Source organism: Desarmillaria tabescens, assembly GCF_030435595.1.
Source record: "Desarmillaria tabescens strain CCBAS 213 chromosome Unknown EV420scaffold_19, whole genome shotgun sequence".
Taxonomy (NCBI): domain Eukaryota; kingdom Fungi; phylum Basidiomycota; class Agaricomycetes; order Agaricales; family Physalacriaceae; genus Desarmillaria; species Desarmillaria tabescens.
Window position 1 is genome coordinate 231,214 of NW_026848318.1, and position 24,985 is coordinate 256,198.

The 24,985-nt window shown below is 47.8% G+C and overlaps 6 protein-coding genes across 6 annotated transcripts; 4 read left to right on the forward strand and 2 right to left on the reverse strand.

Annotated features, from left to right (window-relative positions):
- Window positions 1-2,372: 2,372 nt before the first annotated feature.
- On the reverse strand, window positions 2,373-3,200 carry EV420DRAFT_402680 (uncharacterized protein). Its single transcript, XM_060481983.1, has 4 exons — window positions 3,008-3,200; window positions 2,910-2,952; window positions 2,701-2,857; window positions 2,373-2,647 (listed from the first exon to the last, which is right to left on the reverse strand). The coding sequence occupies exons 1-4, from the start codon at window positions 3,097-3,099 to the stop codon at window positions 2,523-2,525; spliced, it is 417 nt and encodes a 138-aa protein (XP_060330243.1). The 5' UTR covers window positions 3,100-3,200; the 3' UTR covers window positions 2,373-2,522.
- A 6,276-nt stretch (window positions 3,201-9,476) lies between these two features.
- On the forward strand, window positions 9,477-11,206 carry EV420DRAFT_1545531 (uncharacterized protein). The gene is made up of 4 exons (XM_060473272.1): window positions 9,477-9,772; window positions 9,831-10,000; window positions 10,093-10,194; window positions 10,299-11,206. Exons 2-4 carry the CDS (start codon window positions 9,959-9,961, stop codon window positions 10,752-10,754), a joined length of 600 nt encoding a protein of 199 aa, XP_060330244.1. The 5' UTR covers window positions 9,477-9,772; window positions 9,831-9,958; the 3' UTR covers window positions 10,755-11,206.
- Window positions 11,207-15,577: 4,371 nt separating this feature from the next.
- EV420DRAFT_1643310 (uncharacterized protein) lies at window positions 15,578-16,110 on the forward strand (the record flags this gene model as incomplete). The annotated part of the gene is made up of 3 exons (XM_060477482.1): window positions 15,578-15,649; window positions 15,701-15,814; window positions 15,847-16,110. The coding sequence occupies 3 exons, from the start codon at window positions 15,578-15,580 to the stop codon at window positions 16,108-16,110; spliced, it is 450 nt and encodes a 149-aa protein (XP_060330245.1).
- A 739-nt stretch (window positions 16,111-16,849) lies between these two features.
- Window positions 16,850-17,754, forward strand: EV420DRAFT_402888 (uncharacterized protein). Its single transcript, XM_060481984.1, has 4 exons — window positions 16,850-17,179; window positions 17,238-17,374; window positions 17,427-17,559; window positions 17,616-17,754. Exons 1-4 carry the CDS (start codon window positions 17,026-17,028, stop codon window positions 17,699-17,701), a joined length of 510 nt encoding a protein of 169 aa, XP_060330246.1. The 5' UTR covers window positions 16,850-17,025; the 3' UTR covers window positions 17,702-17,754.
- Window positions 17,755-19,962: 2,208 nt separating this feature from the next.
- EV420DRAFT_1748299 (uncharacterized protein) lies at window positions 19,963-20,775 on the forward strand (the record flags this gene model as incomplete). Its single annotated transcript, XM_060480232.1, has 4 exons — window positions 19,963-20,032; window positions 20,086-20,457; window positions 20,536-20,678; window positions 20,725-20,775. The coding sequence occupies exons 1-4, from the start codon at window positions 19,990-19,992 to the stop codon at window positions 20,773-20,775; spliced, it is 609 nt and encodes a 202-aa protein (XP_060330247.1). The 5' UTR covers window positions 19,963-19,989.
- A 2,414-nt stretch (window positions 20,776-23,189) lies between these two features.
- EV420DRAFT_1643312 (uncharacterized protein) lies at window positions 23,190-24,162 on the reverse strand (the record flags this gene model as incomplete). The annotated part of the gene is made up of 6 exons (XM_060477483.1): window positions 23,190-23,265; window positions 23,316-23,473; window positions 23,525-23,697; window positions 23,753-23,912; window positions 23,944-23,964; window positions 24,040-24,162. 6 exons carry the CDS (start codon window positions 24,160-24,162, stop codon window positions 23,190-23,192), a joined length of 711 nt encoding a protein of 236 aa, XP_060330248.1.
- Between the last annotated feature and the right edge of the window lie 823 nt (window positions 24,163-24,985).

Genomic DNA, 24,985 nt, shown 5'->3' on the forward strand with positions numbered 1-24,985 from the left:
GGAGTTCTTCTTTTCCTAGCCAAGCGCTCTCACCTTCGAAAACAGACAACTATCTCAGGACTTTGGAGATATTGAGAACGTGTAATTACTATAATCGTTGAGAGAAACGAGTGACCGAGAAGCCTTGCAAGAGAACGCGTCGGAGAACAAGTGGTCGGCATATGTTCTCCCCCTTTATGACGGGAGCGCTACAAGATGCGAGAGCACGACGGTCATCAACTTGAATACCGGGATATCCTTTAGGATGTAGATTCATTTTCACCATCTGTGCCGCCAAAAATTGCGTGCCTATGGCAGGGATGTGAAAATGACATTAAACGCTTAAGAAATTCTCGACCCGGCACCTTGTAGGTTGCGGGCGGATCATAACTTCAGCTGTGAGGATTTAACTTCGTGAGTTTCCGTTGAGTCGTATGTCTAAACTGTCAAGAATAGATCGTGGTGTTTGCCTTAATGAAACTACATTAAACCTTAGAGCAAAGAGCACAGAAGCCGCTGTAGATCGAATAGGAGGGTCTAGACCTGAGGATCGGGTAAATCTTCTCTTCCTCGAATTTTGATGAGCAATAGCATCGCTCGGCGTCCTGAGCAGCCGAAGAACCTCCTATTCAAGATTTGTGTTGTGGTTTAACGCCAAAAATGCTCCCACCCCAGAAGAAACTGTTGCCACAGAACAAACAGGAACAGCCTGAGTAATACTAGAAGAATGGGGAATACCCCCTTCCAGTTTTCGCAGCAAGTTGCAATTAAGCGCCCACAGATCAAAGATCAGAAAAAGCAGATCATCATAGATAGCCAACAAAGGAATGGGAAGAAATCATTTGAGGGAGAATGAGCCATGCCAGGGAGAGGCGATAGAAAACAAGGGGGAATCATATAACAAAATCCCGGGAGAAGTACTCGTTAGAGAAGGTGTTGGTGTTGGTATGCGCCGCCCGGACATGCGGCATCTGCCGATGCTGACAAATCGTGATCGTTCCAACTTCTTGCCAACTTCCGTCGTCGCAGCTGCTTTTGTCACTGTCTCCGAAAACTGAGGGAAGGACGGTCAAGATATAACCATCTACAGATTTGAATATATTTTGCTTTTCGCCATTGAGCAGGATATGCTGTATGGAACGGTTTATCGAATGTATGCAGGCAGCCAGGACCAGGCTACACTTCTAACTTTTTATAGTCGCAAAGTAAATCATACACACCGTCATTCTCTCTCATCAACAGGTGTGTATCATCGTCTGTCTATGAGACACCATATGAGTTTTCCTTTGCTACGAATCAGCGAACCCTATTATTGTCCTGAGATTCATCGCTTACTTTAATGGAACTATGCAGTGAAGCAAGTAGCATTAAAGTAAGCGTCCTTCATAATCGGGACCCTGTGATTTGAAACGCCATCTAAAACCAGCGCGAGTTCAAGCCGGCATTTAACGAGGGAAGTTGACCTGACGACAGCGTAGAAGGCAGCCTGAGAAAAAAAATGATGCGGCGATGTCGGTTTAGTTTGCGAAGGGACATGAATATATGCTGTGTATCACGAAGTGCCAATATCAGACTGGCATTTTAAAGACAGCTTTCAAGAGTAAGTGGGATCAAGACTCGAATGCTTACCAAGTTCGATACTCTTTTATAAAGCAATGACCAGTGGCTCACCTGATGTTGATCAGGTACAGTCCGGTTATTATAACCCTAAGTAAATCGTCGACCCACATCTGCTCCTGGGGAAGTTTATCATCATTCTTTCGCAAGCATCCATGATGCGGATTTGAGTCATTCCGTTCAAGGAACTGATAAATCGAAATGCGTTGATCTTCCAGCTTCCCTGGTTCGTCCAATGCAGAAGGCAGATGCTCCAAGTTGATGTTCTTTATTGAACGTGTGAATATGTTGTTCTGTTGAAAATTGATGGTTCGAGCTCACAATTTGATCTCTGTCCTGATTCCGTGTTGCGATATGACCGAGGCACAGTAGTCCTCGTGTTCAAAATAACATTCCGAGTCGGACTTCACATAACAACCGGCTATCACTAAAGAACCTGGGGCCTGACCACAAACGATAGATATGAACAGCGTAATTCTTTGGGGGGTATCAGACTCGATCTCGATTATGTCGGTACCATTTCCTACGTTCGAATTTTGTTCTCTTGAGCCTCCGCGACGCATGTTATCGCTGAAGCTAATTACTGACACTTATGAGCCCGAGATAGCCTGATCAGTGGGACCAGGGAGGTTGTAACTCTAGTAAAGCATACTGTCGTAGCTCACGATTCTTGGTCCGAGTCCTATATTCATCGGATGCGCGAGCACCCTTATTCCTTTACTCCGGATGTGAAGCAAATAGTGGGATATAAATACCGCCAGCTGTTAAATTTCTAAACCCGATCGGCTCGGTTGATGTAGATGAGGCACGGAACTACAAGTTTTTACGCAGGATATTCCAATATTTATGTATAATGCTAGTACATATGAAACCATCAGCGTTACGATTTGGAGGCAAGATGGTACAAGGGATGCTTCACCTGCAGCTCAACAGCCTTGGTATTGCAACCAGGGGCAATATGAACCGATGTGGGGGGCTATCAAGAATGTTAGCGGGAAAGGACAGAAATATTTAAACTGTCGTCGTACAATACTGTTCAGGATAACGACAACTGAAATATATTAGTTAGTCGCACCGCACTGGATGGGAACAGTCGAGACATACTATTGCCAACAGGTCTGCCGACAAGCCGGCGGCTTGCAGCTCGCAGGATGGAAAAGACTAAACTTGCAGGTAGACTCCTCGCACGAAATCTAAAAACGGTGGTAAAATTGAGAGGATTGTCGCAATATTGCAGTAAAAGTTGTACAATTTCTTCGGGCTAAGGTAATGACGATCAGTGGAGGTGGATGTGTCCGACGTAAAAAACATACCAGGTTGACAGCGTGTCCACATCGAGTATAGACATTCCTGACTCTGTGCAACGAGTTATTGTGAGCGGATGCAATGGTAAGGTGACCGTGTAGCTTACTGGCGACGGCGGCACATTGTGAAAGAGCAGGAAAAGCGAAGAAGGGATGTGAAGGCGATGTTGAAAGGTAGTGGGAGGATGAAGGACGCCATAAAAGACCTTCCTATTATAAAACTGGCAAGACCGGCAGCAGAGATTTTCTTCGAGTGATTCTTTATAGGAACAGGCCAGATTTGTCAGTAAACTGCGTGATCGGAAGAAAGATCATAGCAGAAAGTGTTCGACCTATCGGAGTATCGCTATTACAAGGTAAGGCTAGTTCGCTGCACCGTGAGTGGGACATGGATAGCGCCAGATGGCAGAAAGCCACAGTGTAGCCAGTCAATTTACAGGTGGGTCCCGACACCAGCTACTAGGACAAACAAGGATAGCAAAGATTAGAACGTCGTAAAGTCAGAAATGATTTTCGACGAACTCAACGACGAAATCTAGCTTTTTTGAGATGCAGGGGTCAGTCACGGAATCAGAAAATGGGCTCGAAGCTTGCAACCGCTTCCCTAGGCCTGGTAATGAGGGAAGTTAATGAAACATCGGACTTCATTATCAACCGAACCGTGGGTCCCTCAAAGGTGCGCAGAGGGGTTCTGAGATCACCAAAATAGCCGGCGACGCCATAAACATAACACAAATTCACATCAAGTTCGCAGAAACCTAGTTCATAACGACGCCCAAGCTGTCGAAAACGACCCAAACGCCAACCTTACTTCAAAGGTCGGTCAAAACGACAGCCGAAGACCGACTTGATGGTCCATTTTTGTCGGGTTGCGGAAGAGCAGAGTCGAGCAAGTGCGAGAGTCAAGGTTTTAAAAACATACAAACACTGGTGGGGATTCCTCAAAGAGTGGAGGGACATCGGCGAGAGAAATATGTAACCAAGCAGCCTTGCAATTGAGTCCCGGCCCTTCTGGGGTACAAGCGTCAGGATAGCTGATTCTTTTTTGTTCGTGCTTTTTGCAAATCTGTCCCTGTCCCATGGAAGTGCCGTCACAATAAGGAACACTACGCGTGATCCCCATTAGCAACACAGGAACAGGTTCGAGTTCATAGCCATCGTCAGCTCGAGCCCCGTATACCATTGGGGGATATCGTAATGACGATTTCCGCCGAGAATAGCAACATTTTATGATAGGTACGTGAAGAGAAGGAGCTCTAGAAATTTTCGATCTGGTAGTTTGTACGTTACGAGAGATCGTCAGGCTGGTGTTGCAGGCGAGTACAGCTGTTGATCTTTGATTTTGTTGAGAACAGGCACCCGTTGAGTATTACTTCCGCTCGTGACTCGTTGCTTACTCCCGGACGACCATTAAAACACTGAACAAAAGGCGAAGCACCACAGAGCGAAGGGTCGCGTAGAGAAGGTTGGCCCGGTGAATACTGATCCTGAGGGCCAGGTAAACACTTCTTCTATATTTCAATGTCCGCAATAAGAAAGCCTGGGAATTTGAGCACACTACGCAGACACGCAATTTCCGAATCAAAGTTCGATACCAGCCTCCGACTTTGAGGGATCACCGATCCTCTCTCCGAACCCGGCGAATCTATCGAACCTGAACTCGAAGTTTGAAGTTCTGGACTACAGCCCCCATAGCCTTATAGAAAAACGGTGTTTCAGTGAGCCGATAGGCTGTCGGATCACGGAGCCACAGACTGACGAAGAATGACGAGGAAACCAGTATGAAACACGAACAACGAAAGTCGAAGCACAGGCCTTGCCAATCGAAGGATGGACGGGGATCTGGGAAGCTTTGCGAGGAAGGTATATCAGTTACAATCAATCAGGCGAGAACGACGGCGAGAAGACGAATTCATGCAGTTGTGCAGCGGAGTGACGAAATGCTCAACAAGGAGAAAGGACGCGGCGTTATTTTGGTGTGAGATTGGAATGCCAGCCCAGGCCGGGACTAGCCGGTCACCTGGCGCATTTTTTGGCGCAGGTGCAAAGAAGTTCATCTTTGCAAGCATTCGTGACTTCTTTCTCGTTAATGGTGTTTATCATTAGAAAGTTGCATACTGCAACCATGGTATCCGCTGTCCAGCCAAGACTTTCTACAGGCAGTACGATGATATCTGCTTCTCAACAGGCACGTATTCCTCACAATGCATTCGAAAGCAGGAAGGTAGGGCGATTCTCGGTGCTGTTTTTTGAAGGATTCAAGGGTATATGGTATATGAATATCTTAGCATGAAGCCGACTGATCTGTGGATGAATCAAGCTTAGGTGCATAGATAAAGGGAAGTGAGCGTACCTTCGACAGCGACCAACGATTGTGAATTAACCCGACTTTCTTCAGCCTGGATTTCTGCAGCGTCTTCACCCTGGCCTATATAGCAGCAGTTTCCTCGGCCTCACACCGGCAATATACCAATTTGCCCATGAGTTGCTGTTGCTGTGGTGCATATGGTAGCCCTTTTCACGCCTAGATTCAAAGACAACGGAGCAAGCGAGAGTTCTCGTCTTATACGACGTTCCACCGTGCTACAAGGCTCTGTATCTTGGAGTATGCTGGCAAGGTCGACGAGCTGGAGGTGATTTGTGTCGACATCGTGCTCGTAACAAACTGGGACCACGAAAATGGGGTTCAGCATAGAGCAGGTTGTAGAGTCACGACTGTATCCTTGACGAAGACATTGGGCATATGTCGGTGCAGACCATCGTAAGGACAAAGAACAGACAAAGTGAAATGTGCCGTTTCATACGCGAAGTAGAAGACAGACGATCCAAAGGCGATAGCCGCCACAAACCAAAGCTTCAGCCAAACAGGCGTATACTTCTCTGCTTTCCCGACGCCTCCCGACTAGCTGCCGACTAAATTCTCAGAGCTGTTTCTCAATGGTGTACTGTATACTCTGCGGGTTGGGAAAATTGCTTTTATATGGCTCTAGAATTGGTCGCTGCTCGGACCGCTAGTTGTTGGAGAACGGGGTATCAGTTCGTTCCCAGTGTCACATGCGTGGTAGCAAGCCAATAGTATTGCGCTTGGCTGAGCTCTGCAAACGCATGAGGATCTACACTAAAGTACCTACTTTTATACTAAATGTACTTTTACTAGAACTTTCCACGCTTTTCCTCTTACTTCTACCTTAATAAGCATCCTCGGCATGATGCCGGATTGCCAAATCCCAACACTAGTAACAGAAGCTCACGTTGGACGGTACATTCGTGCTCTGCGATTAATGTCTCCGAGCCTGCGTGCACATCTGAATCGTAGAAGAGATGGTGTTCCTCCCGTGAAAGGACGCCTAGCGATGGTACCTCCCCCCAGAGGACTGTACCCAGGACACAGCTCGCAATTCTATATTCTGCATCCGGAGGAAGTGCCTTGACAGGGAGGGGTGGACATAAAATGCAAGAATCAGATAAATATATTCTTGCTTGTCGACTCGAGTGGTAGGCTTTGTGTTCTCTACGTCTGGCACCGGGAAGCTAATGATTTGATCAGTCAATTGACATCAAGGAACCTGTATCGGTGACCACTTGTCAAGGCAGGTACTCGTCCTGTTGATCTAGTTCATGCCTTGGTGAGTAGAGGCATCGTAAAGGATCAGCGTGCTTCGTCTGGTAAGGGCTTCCTTTGCTAAGGTCGATGAGAGACTAAGTTCTTTTGTGTAGATGGATGATCCTTGGCTGGCGCTCGGTTCTGTAGGGGTAAGAGTTCGACCCGTCGACTCGGACGGGCCTATCTGATGATCACTCTAGCTGTCAACTAGCTGTCGCCGACCACGACAGACTCCTCCCACTCTGTGCCAAGTCCGGCAGATCCGTAGTTTGAAGGGCTCTAACGGGAGCCTTGGCAAAGACGCTGAGCCATATCACTGTGTAGGCCATCGTGCATGACGACGAGCAGATAGAGTACGAAATTCTGGTGCAGACACGAAGTGAAGCTTCATACAAACAGCTCTACACTTCTCTGCTTCCTCGACGCTGCCGGCGAAATACCTGCAACTGTTTCTCAAGGACGTATTGTGCATGAAAATGGTCCTCCGCTTGCAGAAATTTGCCAACCGATGCGTCTGTGTTTAGCCGAGACTTTTCGATACGTGCTCCATCTGTTACTCAGTCAGCAGTTCAAAATACCATGTAATTGCGCATACCTCGGTATTCTGCTTTTCTTTCCTTGAATAATCTCTGCGACCGCCGACATAAACACACCTACTGTCTCAAGCGTTTCTAGATGGCCAGATCTCCGGTTGCTTCACCATTCGTCGTCTGACATGATGCAAAATGGTGACAACAGGATGTCCGAGACGAAGATGCATCTGTTATGATACGCCGTTTTTTTACTTAGGAGAGAATTGCTCGGTGCTCTGGTCAATCGCATTGGGCAAAAGATTCGTGCTCTGTGATTGACACCTCGAAGCCGACGTCCAGATCGTTGAAGAAATGACATTCAGCTCATGGAAAGGACAGAGCTCGCATCTCTGTATTCTTCAATCAGAAAAAGATACCTTGATATGGAGGGACCTGGCGTACAACAGATTCCCACAAACCTGCGAGAGGCCCCCCACATTGGAACCGAGAACAGCGACCATAGCCGTGCAATGGTCTTGCCTTTGCACAGAGTTGGCACATCTGAAGCCTGCCGTCCAGTCGCTTCATCCATTCCGTTGGGGCATTGGACAAGTTGACGCAGGACAACGTTTTTGCGACTGTAAAGGGTACCATCTTCAAGTCGATTATTGAAAAGCGCAGGTCCGGCGAAAGTACCTCGACGACTAGCCTTGAATGACGGAGAAACGAGAACAGTATACAGATCTCTAGCTTGTCATAACCGTGCCCTCTCACCTCCCGCCGCCCGGTCCCTGCTTCGCATTTCGATAGGCTGGTTCGAGTAGGAATACTCCGGTGCGTGGCGAAGTCCAAGAGACTGAGTGGCATGTGCTGAAATTGGACCACCAGCCACAGCAATAAAATCGAGTCGGATGAAGAAAAGTCTGGGACAAGTTGAGAACCCAGCGGGAAACGTCGTCTATTAAATTCCAAGGACGGGTGGCGATGATTGAGGATACAAGTCATCGATCTTCCCAATCGTCTGAAGACATTTCTAGATGACGGCCATGGCTGGGAACAGTGAACGACCTAGGACAAGCTACTGGCGCTGTCGTACCGGTGGGTGTTGGGGTGCAAGAATTGAAGGTGGCTCATCCGATGCTAGTTGGAAAGAAAGTCGTCACTGACACAAGGGCTATGCTCACCTAGGACTACGCTCTTCCCTGCTCCGAAATTTCTAGTCCGTCAACTAATCAATGCATTGTCCGTCGGTGTATGCCATATTGAAGAGGCGTTAGGCGCTCACTAAATTCCAGAGTAAACAACGTCTGTGAATGATAGTGGTGGCGAGAGTCTGTCTGGAATTTCGAGTCTGCCGGGAGACGAGGGCTTATTCAAGGTCGATAAGAGGGTCCAGAATGAGGCGATCGATGAAGCGGTAGCAAGCAAATATCTCCTCCACTCTGGCTTGCCACCTGAACAGACGTTGGCGTCTGGAAGCAAAGTATGTGACACGTCCCGAGTTGTCTTGGGACAAATATTGATTGTCATCTATTCATCTATTACAGTTGCACACCTCCCCCAAATTCTACGAGCTACGTCGACACAATAGCAAGACCGAACACTGCCTACCGCCCCGACGTCGTGGTAAAAGCCAAACGACAAAGTACTAGATCACGTGACGGAAATACCTCTTGCGCGAGCTGCCGCCTTCCAATTTCCGACCCAGGTATATGATCTCTGGACCAGGAACCCCTTTCTAGCCAGAGAAACTGGAGCTAAACCAGATTTTTAACTGGCTATCTTGACTTTGTCCCCGTGGATGCCGCCGACACTCACCTGCGCTTCCGTAAACTTCGGTGCGTCAGAACTTTCAGCTCGAGACATATCAGGCTTAATTCATTGTTCTGGTTCAGGGGAGATCTACAAGCTACGTTATCCTGATATTAACCTCGCTTCAAGCCGCGCCGGCATCCCTGAGAAAACGTTTTGTTTCTTACCGCGTCCGAGTCGGCGTACGAACGCCTGCTTGAATTTCATCCCCTATCGATGGAATTACCGTTCAATTTGACAACGCCACACGCTTCTGAACCTTGACCTTGATTACGACCATCCCCGGAAAGACTTGCCGTTATTCTAAGTTTCCGTCGAACATGTATACGGTGAACGTCGTATTATTCTGACTCCATCCTGTAAGTAAATTTCCCTCAAATATTGAAGCCTCGCAGCTGATAATCGAGGCCGAAGCTCCCTTGTCACCAGGAAATAAGCGCTGGTCTTGTCACTGGTCCACAAGGCTTCGCACTACAAAATCAGCGGAACCAGGGTTAGTTATGTCTTCTTTTCGAGCGGCTTCACATGACAACCGTGCATGGACCTTGTTCCAGAACTATAGTTTACGAGGACAAAGGTTATCTGTATTTGTCTGCACGGACCTTGAAAATTCGGCGGTTCCGACTTAATTGACAGATAGCCACACCTTAAGATGAGGTCAAATCAGGGGGGACAACATCCCCCTTTATCCCTCATCTTTTCATCCCCCTTCCTATCATATACCCGCTCTTCTTCGCATCGACGTGTCTCCCGTGCCATGAAGATCAGTCCGGCCTAATTTATAGCATTCAAACGGTTACTTATCTCCCTCGATTACTGTAACGAAAGCGACCAGATATCGCTCGACCGTTCACCTGTAGCGATTGCCCTAGCAGCTTCGGCCGTGACCCTGAACTCAAGCGGCATAAAGGACTTCATCTCATCGGAGAGGCTCGGGAGAAAGCGTGAGGAGTTCCTTTTTCTGAATTTCCTGCAATATGCGTAACCTCGAATTTGTTCCAGCCTTTTCCAATGCCTGGCTTACCCTACCTGCAGGTGTTCAAGACTTCCAGAAGTCTAACATCGTCAATCACGTCAGGAGGAGGCAGTATGGAGGACCTTTCTCTGCATCGATAGCCACACTCACCGTAATGTATTCTAGTCCGGAACTCCTCGAAAGGGATCTGCTCCATGTGCAGACAGTCGTTGTTCTTTGCGGACGACATTGCAGCGCTGATGCAGCATCAAAAAGATGCGCATTTCATCATCCAAGCGCCTTTCCGAGCCACTGTCTCCACCACCAATCTCTTCAACCTCAGCGGTCAACGTTGCTACTATATCTACACCGCTGACCCCCAACTCATTGCCATCCATCGAAGAGCCTAACGTTCATGATCCTCCTTCGCCACGAACCCATTCAGCTTCCTCATCCTCGCCAACCATGACTTCCTCCCTCCCCGAAGAACTTGGCACACTCCTCCTTCATGGCAGGGCCCCAAGAATCCCAACTCGTGGATACGGTTCCCTGTGGATCTTTTTCTTAGGCACCCACGCTTCAGCTCGGACGTACCTCGCCTGTCTACCCTGTACGGTACGCTTCCGCGCGAATATCGCGATCAAAGACCTGATCTATTTCCTCTGAGGCTGTCACCCTCGCTTCATGGTGGAGTCGGTCAAGGTCCAGTCGCAGCTGGAAATCTCCCACCTTTGATCATCCCTACGACACTTCAAACTCTTCCTACGCCACCTCCAGCTCTTCCTACGCCACCCCCAAGTCCCCCGCCTGCCGCCAGGCCTTCCTCTCCACCAAAACCCACACTGAAGTGGCTCGTGACCTCTCAGCCCCTGCCTCCGACAGAGGTAAAAGACCCTTGCTTTTATGTCCGGTTCATCGGAGACAACATCGTCTCGAATCGTTATATTTCGGAGGTCTTACCCACTCCATAAACCTATGGTAGACATTGACAATGCGGTTGTTGGTGAGTTAGGGTGGTCGAAGGCTACAAAACGTTGCTGTGTTACCAACGAACATTTTTCAAAAATTGATGTCTTGCACATCCTCGTCCTATCTCAGTTGCTGTCTATTTCATTTGGCTTTCAAGCGTTTTCCTCGTTGTTTTCCGCTTATTATTTCCCCGTTGTTTTCTCGCTTTCCCATGCTTCCTCGCTATCATCTTTCCACCTCGGACTGTACCACTAGATCACACACGCTTTCATCTAGTTCTGTAATCTCCATTGTTCTTTTTCCATACCGTTGTAGCCTGATTCTGAAGCTTGTCGTTGCTTGGTGCTCGATTTTCTATTGCTCGTCTAAATATGGTGCTGTTATATTGTTTCTGCTATCATTCTGTATAGTTACCGGTCCGTTTTGTCGTCGTGAAAATGTGATTTGTTGGTTGATGAAATCTCAAGTTCAGTCTTAAGTACTGATGATTAAAAACTCTAGCTACCAAGGAGAATAAAGAACACTCAGTGTACACAGCATAATTTAAGAATGAGAATCAGTTTGAATGAACAACAGCCTTAGTTGCGAGGAGTGAGTAACTACCGAAGCTCGGGATTCGGCCCGATGTTGATTCCTTATCCACCAATTTGAATTTGAGTTTGAACTTGCGACCGACGAGCTTCCCAAGCAATTGTGTTCGCGTTTTCTCAGGATATTCGTTGCTTCCTTGCGCTCGAAAACCGAGCCATCTTCACAGAAGAAAAGTAGAGGCCTCAATTTTAGCCTCACCCAAGGCACTCTGCAACCAACAAGTCATCAATCTCTGGTCTTCAAATGGAGTACCTTCTGAAAGGTCGTCACGTTTTTCGAGATTTTCCTGACGCGCTGTGTCACCTACACTGCGACCAAAATCATCGGCACGCGTATCATGGGAGAAACGAGAGTGCCGGGAAAACTGCGAATGAAGGGGTTATTAGGGTTCGACCGTCCACACAATAAAGTCATTGGCGATGGAGCGTCTTACGGAACATTTTGTGGCTGACCCTCTCTGTAACTGTTTCGTTGCAAACATAGTGTATGGCCTGTTTCACCCCGCTTAGCGGGGCGAATTATCTATCAAAGGACCGCTTGGCTCGCTTGGATTCCTCTCAACAGCCTTCGGTCTCGCGCAGATCACCTTCATCACTGTTGTCTTAACTTCGGTTTCGCCGCATCTTTCAATGCTTGCTGCCGGTATCATGGCTAGGTTTACCGGACTGAATTTACCTGCCTAAATAGCAAACTGTATGCATCAGGTTTCGGATTTTCTTAGCCTCAAACCATCCTCGAATGAAAGCCATAGGCAATGAGCCTAAGGTGTAGGGACCTTTGGTGCAATCGTACAATTACGCGTTTACACGTTGATCTGGGTTCAATTCCTGAGTGGGTCCATTGTTTCGGCACAGTGACCCTTTTTGGAATCTTGAGTTCTATCTATCAGTCCCTCTGGTGTATGATCTGAGTCCTCGACTCCTCGTATTTTCCTCGTGCTTAGCATTCGAATCATTGAAACTTTTGGTTCGTCGGATAAAAATTTCAATCACTGCAGTGATATGCGGACGAGGTTCGAAGCTTGAACCTCAATTACACGCAGAAAATAATTTTGTGCTCGTCCAAGAGCTTCCTGTGGTACTACAGTTGTTTGCGCCGTGTTCTTATTTTTACCTGATCACTTTTAAGACTTCGAACCGTCAGGCGTTCATTGATCTCGCCTTGAATTCTCTGCTGATTGACGCGAGGCACTGGATTGAGTGCGTCACCTCTCCATAGATGAATCTTACAGGAAGAGGGATCTCAGCCAGTTTCCTTCACGAGTAAGGGCCCTTTGGCATAATCATTTAATCGCGTATTTGGCGCATCATCGATCTCGGTTCAGGCCTTCAGGGTCCATATGCATTTTAATAGCATTTTTTTATTTAATGAACATTGGGATATCGAACCGCTTTTCACAATTTATTATTTCGCGTTGAAATTTGAATATTGAACGTTCGGTTGAACCCGCAAGGGGACTTAGATTGCCCAGCTTCCAAAAATTCAGTGCTCCAATTTCGGGCCCAAGTGCACGTGAAAAAATGATGACGAAGAATCGCCGTTACCGCTCTGGCGCTTGAGCGCTGAGCACTTGCCCTAGACTTGCCTTAGATTTTGATCGAATTCGTCAGGCAATCCCCACCAGTCGTCCGTCTTCCCGCCGGCAACAGAGCCGCCTTTTCTTTAGGCTTCCAATAATCAGAGTTTGATCTCGTTTTACACTGTCTTTTTCCTGGTATTGGTCGATGTCGATGAGCACTTGGGAGGTTGAACTTGAGGTGCACCACTGGCAGGTGCGTTATACAGGTTCCTTCCTTCTGCAGAGAGTGAGGAATCTCATGAATAATGCAGACACTATCTTACTACCAAAGCCAACGCAAAAGACCTCGTCGACGATACTACTCATTGCCGTGGTGGGACTTCCGTTCGAAGCTGTAGCACGACGGTCTCGTAATGGCGCGATAATGAAAAAAATAGGGAAAGGGTGCGCAATCAAGTTTTTCTCGCAGGCTGTGAATCTCATTCACAACTGGCTTCCAGGATGTACAAAAAGCACACCTGTTTCATTAGTCAGAGGAGATGAAGAGAGAATCGCAGAGGAAACGACAGACACCATGCGCTTTACCAGCTATATCGACCCTCGCCTGCATGATACCGGGAGCATGCAAGTATTTCCCAACTCCCGCAGAGACGCGACGAGGCTTCCGTTGCTTCATTCTTTACGCGCTTTATGCTCCCCTGGAGCCCTTCTTAACAGGCATGAACGATGCGACTGGCGGTATAATCGTTGAAGACAAAGCCGCCAGGGTATCAAGGCCGGTGATAAGCTGTAGGAAAAGGCGAAAGAGAACCATGGGAAGGTGAAGAAGTACGCTGAAGAGTATCGTGTGGCAGGAAGAACATACATTTAGTGGAAACTGGTACGCCTCCTTCATCCTCGCTGGTGACGATTCTCAGTGGTTGTTATAGGACCGCAATTGGCTACGAACAGGGCACCACAATATAACCTTCTCAACGGCCCATCATCTTCTAGCTATAGCCGAAGTCTACCAGTCCAGAGAAAAGGGAATGCCTGAAAGGATTAGCCTTGTTCCGTCGAGGGAGGGCAGTCCACAATACGTCCGATCTCCGTCCAGATTCTCAAAAATCCCATTCTCCTCACCACCTATATCGACCCTCTCCTGCACGTTTACGTTTTATAGCCTACAACGTCAGCAGCTTCTCCAACTCCCGTGGTGATGCAACTCGCCTTCCGTTGCTACACATTTTGGTCCAGGAGTAGTCGGCCGGCCTTGGTATGCACTAAGCTGGCTCGTATCATTCTTCTTGGTTGGACGTGGACACCAATGCTGGTCGTCATTACACCGGGGCCATTATCTTCCGGAACAAAGATTATTATGCATCTCCTACCGAGCGATACCATTGTCCTTGCATATACCCACCGAGACGATAACTCCAACCTGGCTTCTCTCGGGCCAGTGCAATATTCGAAGTCCCTTGCTCCCCTCCGGTCCTTCTTAGCAGGCATAGCCACTAAAGGTGAACGTCGGTGCGGCGGTGGATAAAGCTGGCTGGGTTCGAGGCTCCGGAGACGACAGGCCGTAACAAAGAGAGCCTTGGGAACGTGAATGGGCCTTTTGAAGATTATCGGCGTGTTAGGAAGAACATACATTCAGGAGGAATGGGCACGTCTCCACTGTATCTTCGCAGGCAACGAATCTCGTGGCTAATACAGTTGGCTACGAACAAGGCACCACAATGTCATCTTTCTCAATGACCCATCATCTGCTCGTTATACCGATGCTGGCAAATTCAAGGAAGAGAGGATTTCAAAGATTACACTTGTCACTCAAAACAGACATGACCGTCGCCTCTCGTTATCGCAGTTACCTACCTACCCCGTCAAAAGTCCCAAAACCCAGCGAGGCCTTGGCCTGTCTTTTGTTCACCTTTCGCAGCCCAGCACAGATTGCGAAGAAAGAATGATCGTTTGATGAGACGGATCGTTTGTCCCAAGGGACTCAGATACTTCCCTTGCTGTTCCCCGTCGCTTTTGATCTTTCTCTATACAGTGGTCCCTGTCATAGCCCTGTTTACTCCTATCACGTACACCGAAACCATGTATGTCTTGGCTTTTTTCAAGATCACTTGATCTCTTGCTGGTTTTTCATTCAGTTGCAGTTGCGAAGTCACTGCGGTGACGAGAACATAAGACCAGTGTGGTCTTCTGGAGTATACCTTGAGCATATCATGATTGACCAATCAGCGTTAAGCTTCAAGATATGCTCCAGAAAAACTCCGGGTAGCCCCAGGGCGTCTATGTAGCCATCACTGCAGTGAGTAGCCTGTCACAAGGCAGTAGGAGAAGAAATCCTATTAGGACATACAGCAAAGCACGATCATTATTCTTTTTCTCGCATTTTTATGTATACACACTCGCAGATTCCATAAACGACGAGGAATGTATTTTCTTCGCACTTCCCAAATGCGTGTCATACCATTCATTACTACTGGTCGGTGACTCGAGGGCCCATATCACAATACTCATGAGGTGTGCGTCGCTCTCGATGAGTCCTGACCGGGCCAAGACACATTTCGCGCGTGCATATTTTCTGCTATAGCAGAAGCTCTTGACTCTTCGGCAGCACCAACCGACAGAGATCTAGACGGTCTGCTCCCCTGTAGCCTATGATACGAATCCTACCAACACTCCGTCCCCATCGACACCTTGACATGGGAAATTGACGTGACGACGATGTCTTCTCAAAATGCAGAGGAAGTAGATGATGAACGTCATCGGTTTCTTTCCAAGAAATCTTTATCTGAGGTGAGTTCATGCAAATGTCCTCCTGATTATGCTCACCTCATTGAGTTGTAGGACGAAGCGCCGATATTCTCGTCTCAGTCTCTTGGCGGAACAAGTCGAGTAGAAAGGAACGAAAAGTCGTACACCCTAGTGCTTCAATCGAGCTGGATGCCCTTGCGTGGGGTGGTATCCGATCCGCTATTCTTATGCTGCGTTAGACCATTGGGAGTGTCGCCATCTTACACAGTGCCTATCATATCCAAGACGACTCCACCGCCGTCGTTCCTTACTCGTCTGTCACAGCGGCCTGTCGCGACAAAGCCGGCTACTCTCTGGTCCGTGTTCATACTGGTGGTACGGTTCAGCTCAATGCAGAAGTTGAAGTTTTCGCTCTCCTCCCGTCATCCTTCCGCATGAGCATGGCGATGACATTACGTGTGCTTTGCGCAGTAGACATGGACGAGCGAAAACTGAAGATGTAAGCAAGGATGAAAGAGAATTGTTGGAGATGAGCATGTGGTTTGAGGAGAGCCGGCGCAGCTTTGTTGTAGGAAACACCCTTTACGGACCTGGCGATTTAAGCATTCTTGTCGTTCACCAGGAGAAGGTCCGGAGAGAAGAACGGTCCGACTATGTAAGACGATTTTGTAAGAATGGTTTCTTACGCACTGTAACCTCGCGCACGCTCGCTCATACGTGCCTGACAGACTACGCCTTTCTCACCAATGCAATTTTACCCCCGCTTATCCGAGCTTTCAGATCGCAGTCCTGATGCATGTTATGTTGTCAGGGGAAGTTTAGCGTCCTGTCCTCGGAAATCCCGGACATTTCCAGATGCTGGATAATTTACCTGAGCCTTTTCCAGCTCGAGACATTCTATGTCGCCGAGATACCATATTTTCTGTGTAGGCCCTAGAGGAATATCCATGTCTATCGAGAAATAAGGACACGGGTCCAAGAAAAGAAGCCCATCTGAAGAAACAAGCAAGGTCCCCGTTATGGCCACAGGTAAGCCCTGACGCTCGCCTTCTTCGACTTCTTCCATGAGTCAATGTAGGTGGGGCTTTTGAACGGTCCTTCCTTCAGGGCCAGTGTGCTGTTTTTTTTCCGTCGTCTCATTGAAGCAACTGTCATTGCTCGTTTCCGCTCAAATCTATAGATTCGGTCCGTTGCCTGAAGATTATGCGTAGCCGTCCCTATGGTCCGTTCGAACGAGCCGATCTCATGTGCACTTGGAGATCGGAGATGATACCGAAGACTATATGGGTTGGAAATATTCTTCGTTGTTGACACATGAGTGCAAGGATTCTCACAAGGTAGTGGGGAACGGATGCAATTCAATTTAAGAAAACCGGTTTCTTTCAACCTCCCCGCGCTTTCAACTTCTATCTGTCAGGATGCCTATAGCCAGTGTCGAGTCGAGTACCGGAAAGATCGTGTTTAACTACACAATATCGACACCCTCAGCTTCGTCGACTACGTCTATCGATGAATGTCTACCAACGTTGTTATTCATCCATGCGGTTTACCACGGACAACAGATCTTTCAACGTCAGTTACATGTCTTTTTTACCGCCGTTAGCAATTGAGTTTTACAGTCGTGCTATAGGACAATTTGAGGACCCGCAGATAAGAAGATTCAACTGCGTTGCGTTGGACCTTAGACTACATGGTCTGACGACGAGCGACGAAATTCCCGAAGGCTACAGTGCAAGGGAGGCTGCTGAGGACGTCGCGTTATTTATGGTAATTGACTTGTTTGTTCAACGAGACGTAACTGAATTGCGAGGTTCAACAGGACGAGATCGATTTACCCGCCTGCCACATCGTGGGCTTTGTCGATGGGCACCATGGTGGCGATCAGCCTCGCTGTCTACTACCCCAACAAAGTCGCTTCTCTTTTCCTCGTGTCGCCGCTGGGGCTGGAGGAGGTACGCTCATCGATGTTGCTTAAGCCGAAAAGACTAAGACTGCAGATAGCCAGCAGATATCGCTGATGGCCGGCGGGAAGTAGCAGAGTGCTGGAAGGGAGCTTTACAAGACAGACGAACTAGATATGGCGGCCATCTCTGACTCAGTCTATGGCATCCAGCAATTATCTTTCAGCAACAAACCCAACAGCTTAGCGAAGGCGTGGGTGCCTCATGTCTCCCTATTCCATTATGACTAACCGTTGTTTCAGGCTCGATCGCTATCAGCACTGCCTTTAATCTTGAAGAAGATTGTTCCGGAGACCTTTAAGCAGTACGACAGAGGCGCAATCGATTTTTTAACCAATCGAAAGGAGTATACCAAGGACCAGCTTTCTCGGATACGCGTCCCTGTCAAATTGGTCCATTGCCTCGGAGATATCGCATACCCCCAAGAATACTCAGAAAGGTTCATGCAGCAGCTGAAGGACTGCTGCAGTCACGGTTAGCCTGGCTACGATACCAGATGCTCCACACTTTGGCGTTGCTACGCATGGAGATGTGTGGGTGCAATTGCTTTAGACTACTAATGCGATTACTGATATTTTCCAGTGTTAACCGATTACTCCATGATTTTATTCTAAGTAGTTGCAAGACTTCCGTTCCGCCAGCACCCCGAGAAGTCAGTTCTCCGTGGGAGGCGGAGTTGGTGAGGGTTGGTTGGAAAAAGGGTGGGGACGACCCTGAGGACGATTAAGACTGGTTCACTAATCATACACCCCCTTTGTTTACTTTTAGATACAGATTGTTAATAATGTACAGTGGAATGTATGTGCGTCGGACCTCGGACATGTGAAACCAAGGCTAAGAGTTGACGATGACCTGGGAGCCTACCCTTCATTTCATATGTCGTAATTGCACCTTCTATTCGTCCACTAGAGAAACTGACACGCCACTCAGATGGATCCGAGACACTCCAATCGGATAGGTTTACGATACCGAAGGTCTGGATGTTGAATTTGAACACACCGAAACCATACTAGGATCACCTAGATATGGCTGGGGTGATAAAGGTCATGGCGGTCCGTCAGTTTCCTTGTTGCTCATCTGAGCCAACTAACCGGGAGGGTAGTTGTAAATTAATTTGTACTTGAACGGTTCGCGGCAAAGTCACGATGATCGTTGCGTGATCTAAGAAAACTCGACCCTGGTGCCTAGCCTGGCAAGCCGCTTTATAGTTACTCGCGGAACTCGTACCTGCATACCTGGTGCCTCCTAAGGCCTACACGACCACGGCATGACATAATGTACAAGCAAGTCTGGTACAAGTGTAACTCCTTGGCAACGCCAAGAATGGATTCTACCGTTAACATTTTCCTATCGAGTTCACCGTCATCTGAAATAACCGTGAATTCTTGGACATATTTATCAAACTATCAATGACAGGCTTCCAACGACAGCTCGTTGCAGAATATCTACCTAGGCGATCTTATACAACCACAATCACTACCCGCTGCTGCTCCGCAAACTGAAAAATACGCCAAGTTCACCCACTAAAAAACGACGTTCGTTCTGGATTGCAATGCTGTTTCTACATTGTAGTCAGCTTGAAAAGTCTTCGGAGTAACCGTGTCGACGGAATCATCTGTATGCCTTCCCCGCAGTCAATTCAACACCCCTAAAGAAGCTCTGCAGATTGGACATAGCCTTCTTGATGCGCATGGATACTGAGAGTAACACACAGCCTAATGCTGTACACATTGTAACACTTAGTTACGCTTAGTTGGATGATGGTACTCCCTGGGTACTAGCACCCTGTGCGAGAGTCACCGTAGTCGTTATCACGGCCTTCATTAGTATCCGTCTTGCGACCTCTACCCCAAACCCGACGAACCTTTTCTGCCTTCTGCTCTCAACTCAGATCCTCGACACGATCAGTAACAGAAGAGTCGCGGTCAAAGGGCCAGCCTAGACAATGATTTGCTTAACTGTAATGCTGCGTAAATCTTCAACTAAAGGTTCGGTTCTGAGTTTAACGAAATTGCCCACCGCAAATATTGCGAGATGTGTTCACTTATAGTATGAGACCGCTTGAAAGCTCCAACATGACTCGAAAGGAATCCATATCAGATTGATGCCGCAGACATCAAAAGAGAGGCCGGAGCCTCCACCTCAGTTGATGAAGCTGAGAGGCGCATAGAAAGTTCCAAGACGACCAGGATACCAGACCAGAAATACGAAAGCATGGTGGTTGGACACTCCCAAATATATGATAGATTGTTACATAAAGCCGCAGAGGTTGCGACAATGATTGTTAACCAGAGATGGATCCACATTGATTCCGGAGATAGATGTGAGATTGTACGGTGTCCTACATATTCCCCGAGATCTGCAGAGGATAATATAACTGGCATGCCCCTAGGTAGATTGGCGCCCTACTACCACCACAAGATGACCACTATCTCCCTACCCAGCTTGGAGGCCATGTTTCCAGGTATCACTCGGCGAGGTGCTAGATGTAGTTCCCATTGACATTTTATATTCCAGAGCACCTCTTCAGGGTACCGCCAGGGCTACGTGTAAAAGGCAATGAACCGCCTAGACTCATCCCATCCTTCCCACCGTCTATCAACGGGAAGCGCAAAGCATCTTCATCCCTCCACGTCCTGCGCCCGGACACAAACCCGCCATCTGTTTCATTCAGGCATATTGGGCACTCAGGTTCCAGCATCTTACGGCGCCATTGGCCGTCACATACTAGCGACTCGACCACGACATCAAGCGAAGGGGAAGGGGACGAAGACTTGGAGAATACCGATGTTCCGAGTTGCAGAAGGCACGTTTGTAAAATCTGCGGGATGTATTTCAATCGGTCGAATAGCCTAAAGATACATGAGAACACCCATGCGGGCGCAAAACGTGAGTTACATCACTAACTAAGAACCATGATGAAGGTCGACTTACAAGAACATGTAGCATTCCCATGTCCTTTCCCAGGCTGTGGAGGGCAGTTCAATGTCAATTCTATGCGAAGGCACTACAGATCTCACTTGGGTACGGATAAAGTAGGGGGGAGATTATCGGGGTCTCCTGGCGCTGCTTCAGCGTCAGATTCTAATTCAAGTTCGCACAAACAAGAGGTCCGTAGTGATAGATAGGTTCTATCTCGAGGAGTAGCAATCATAGCAATGTGTTGCAGACCTCGAAGAAGTTGAGGATGAGCCAGGAGAACGTTAATTTCTAGCAGACTTTTGTTGACGATTATTAAAGCGTCTTTCAGTTCGTGTTCGGTTTGTGTAACCACCTATGCTTGACAAGCTTGAACAGCGACTGCATCATCATTTTCGTTTATAGCCTCATAAAAAAAGGCCATTACGCATGAGATAGTATCATTCCGAGGACTTGTCCCACAACTGAATGATATAGCGCCGAGGATATTGATACTTCAAAGCCGTGATTGCCGCAAGATCGGTAACAAAAAAGGGGCAGACCTATAGAAAGAGGCCAGATATTCTTTTGTCTTTATAAGATCTCTACGGATGATTTCTCCAGCGCTTGGTTCCGATTTCAACTCTAAAACCCCAAGGGAAAAAATGGGAAAAAAAGTCGATGCAGTTATGAGACACTCAGGAAAAAGTCAAAAAATTAATATCAACATACGCGGTGGATGTAGAGATAATATGGCAGCCGTCCACGAATAGCAAGCAAAATCAAGGTATGCGCAAGACGTTGAAGGAAAAGAGATTCGAGTCGGCAGCTCGGTCCGGGAACCGACTGATCGTCAACGACGGGCGTGGGAACAACTTTTTCCGCCCGCTTCATTTCGTTACCGTAATACCGTATCACGGCCCCATCCACCTTCGCAAATAACGCTTTCTCCCATAAAATGTCGCGACGCGTGCATGTTCACTGGCTTTCGGGAAGATCCGCCTTTCCTTCGTCAGAATAGCGCGGTTTCTACATAAACACCTTCAAGAGATGATATGTCGATCCAGTCGTCGATGCAATGTCAACTGGTCGATATCTATCAGGTATGTCGTCGGCTTTCTCTGTCGTCTCTGGTATCACTCGAAAATTAAACAAGAGCATTTTGGTATTTTCCAGTGTGTTTTATGGTGCAATTTCTAGTCCTGATCCTTGGCACCCCAGCCAGTTTACGGTTTGCTGAATGCAAACAGGAGGTAACCCGTGGTTCGGGAGTCTCCCATGAACTTTGCTTTGGTATGGTTACCCGCGGCAGTCAGTCCAATGAACGGTTTGTAGACGCCTTTCTCTTTTTTCTGCTTGCTAATAACCACCACGTACTTAACAGATTCTTAAAATGAGGTATCTCAGCTCTTCTCTTTCGAATGGTAACCACGGACAGTATCGCATTAGAACCGACCTCTTTGCTATGCATGGCATCTGGCTTGCTATATTTTTCTCCCCATAGAAGGTTCGATTCAACATTAGAGAAACCGGACCCACTGAGCTCGACATACAGGACCGTTCCACAATGTCGGGCATAAAGGTCGGCGACTCGACTGTGCAGCTCATTTCACAAATGCAGGTGGACCACCGCAGCCGCCTGGAATGTGACGTATTCAATTCTCGTAGTAGGTGCATTTTGCGGCTATCATCTAGTAATTTTACTGAAGCGACACTGACCAGCTAACTAAGGAAACTTGAAAGCATATGTTATAACCTCACTGAAGCGTCTATGTGTTGGTGTACTTCTGCGCTTTCTGAGAGATCGAACTTGCTCAGAAACGAGGATCGTCATGGCGAGATTATCATTCGTGGATTTTTCGGGGTCACCCGGGACATTATGTTTAGAAATTTTATACCGTCATTTACCTCAGACACAAGCGATGCCGTCACAGGAGTTTTTGCTTACCGTACTATACATGATGGGTTTGGCATCCTCACTTTTCTTCTTGCTGGCAATATTATTTCACACACCGACTTAGCATCCAGGCAATGAGTCGGACCTCGCTGTTGATACACCGTGAGCTTCATCTGAACTTGAGGTGCACACCCTTGTCGACGTTCACGGAATTCTTGCAGTTATGACACCCTGGTTCAATGCAATGACACCCTCCTCCAGTGGCGTGTGCGGTGCCGTGTTGTACTCGTATTCCCCCGGTTATGTGCCACCCATAACGAAAAGACCTGGTTATTGGCATCACCTTATCACGTCGTAAGTCCTATCTTGCTCTCAGACGCACCACTCTGCCTTATTCCTTCCGCAGTTGTATTACTACTTATCCACAATTCTATAACCTATTACTTACCACTACGTAGCATCGTTCCAGGAAGCGACCCGGATGGCCCCATACTCGAAGACCTAGGTTAACAGGATGGTACGAACGTAACATGGACCGTCAACCTTTCTGCAGGCGTGCCCAATATCCCTCCTTTTCTCCTTTATACATCCATATTGACCTCACTTCAGGAACGTCAGTCATCCTAGCAATTCGCGACAGTGAAACAGTGAGTATCCAGAGCGACGTTGTACTGAGATTCGAAATGGCAGTACGTGTTGGTTATCACTATGTCTAAAGATTATTCATGACCTGTTTAGCGAACTGCGCCTGCCTAAATGAATAATCCACATGGACTATATATGTATTATATGACTCGTCTGTTCGGTATTAGTATAAAATTGTCCTTCAAAGAATGAGACCCAAAAGCCCGCCCAATAATCCCACAACGATCGTCACAAGGAGGCCCACGACGGGAAGGAGCCTATAACCATATCAAAATCAGCCCGTAATCGGTGAAAGCAAAATACGCACAGAGGAAGCAACAATGCTAGAAGGCCACCCACTAATCCAACGACAGTGAGGACCAGTCCTGCAAGAACATCGCCTGCGTCCAGAAGGATCGAGCCCAAGTCCAAGGAAGACAAATCAACACTGGCAGTTGTCAAGCCGTCCATCGTGCCCGAGATATCCTAGGGCACATATGAGGTCAGAAGAGGGGAAGAAAACATAATCAAGCATACTTTGACGATCCCGGCTATGAGGGTAGCAAGCTCTTCATTCGTACCTCCTACAACGATTGAAGACTTATCCAAACCTCCCAACTCGGACGTCGCGTTCTTGATTGCCTCAATGAGGTCATTGATAAGGGGCATAACCAAGTCCTGTGTGAGGGCGTTATTCTTGATGAGACTCTCTATAGTATGGTAGGTCAGCATTAGTCACTGTCATCACCATGGTTGAATGTATACCAATTTCTGGTAGGATCTCATCGGCGACGCCCTTGAGGTCGCTGAAGATGTCGAGAATATTTCCATCTGCACGGGCTAACAAGTCAGTATCAAATTTGACGAGATCAGCTTGGAGGGGTGCTGGAGAAGCGAGGGTTGGGCTGGTGGCGAGGAAGAATGCCTAGGCTACGGTCAGTACGCGGAAGAAGAACATGATTGCTAGAGAAGGACTGCTAGTGAAGGAAGGAGATTACGTAGAAGACTCAATGAGCGAGTATGATTTGCGGTGGCCCATAGCCCTTTTATACGAAGGAATATATTGCACTACCAGTACTAGCAAGCCAGAGACAATCATTGTCGGAAACGCGAACAAGAGAAGGAATTGCGTTAATGGTCCGAATAGAGCAGTCACAACAACGTATTTGACCCATGGTCACGACAAAGAGCGAGTGGTGCATCCTCTGAGGACCCAAAGAGGCGTGAGAGGGATCCGCGTGCCCTTTTGATGAATAGACCAAATTCCGGATTTCGGGAAATGCAGAGCCTGGAATTCCGTCATGAACTTGGGCCTGGTGGGAGTCGTAAATAGAGAGTATCCTCAGTGATATATGAGCCCAGGAAGCTGAAGCCCCAAGACTACTATCGCCAGATAAGCAACCGCGTCATTGATCAGAGAACAGTATGTTTTTGCGCTCCCGACAGAGAGAGGGGATGACGGGAAAGCATAGATAGATGACTTGCATAGATGAACGGAGCGGCAAAAAGTCCTTGGATTCATGTGCGCCCAGTGCAAGGCGACTTTCTTAGGGTAAGTCGCATCCCGTAACCAGTACGGTGAAGCGGGAGCACGGGAGCACGAAACTCCCTGTGTGTCGGACTGAAAACGCCTGCCTGCATGTAATAAGGAAATCGCGATGGGAGAAAAGCCATCATGAATGAAAGCGTCGCAAGGGTAAACTAACGTGCAACATTTAGCTCGATATGAAACAGAGCAGAAGAAACGAAACGTACTCTCTCCAGGATCCAGACTTGTCCTCAGGAGCAGATACTCGATTCCGAGCGCGTAACCTTGCAAGCTACTTGCAGAATTCACACAGGATATGTGGTTAGTATCTCCGGAGAGAGGTTTCTCCATTCCACGTTCTTCTGCAAGGCTGGGTGAGTTGGTAGATATATGCTAGCAAACATTACGCACAGGATTCGTCCCGGCGTCTCTTCAATTACCATCATCATACTTGGGCCCGTACAAGACAC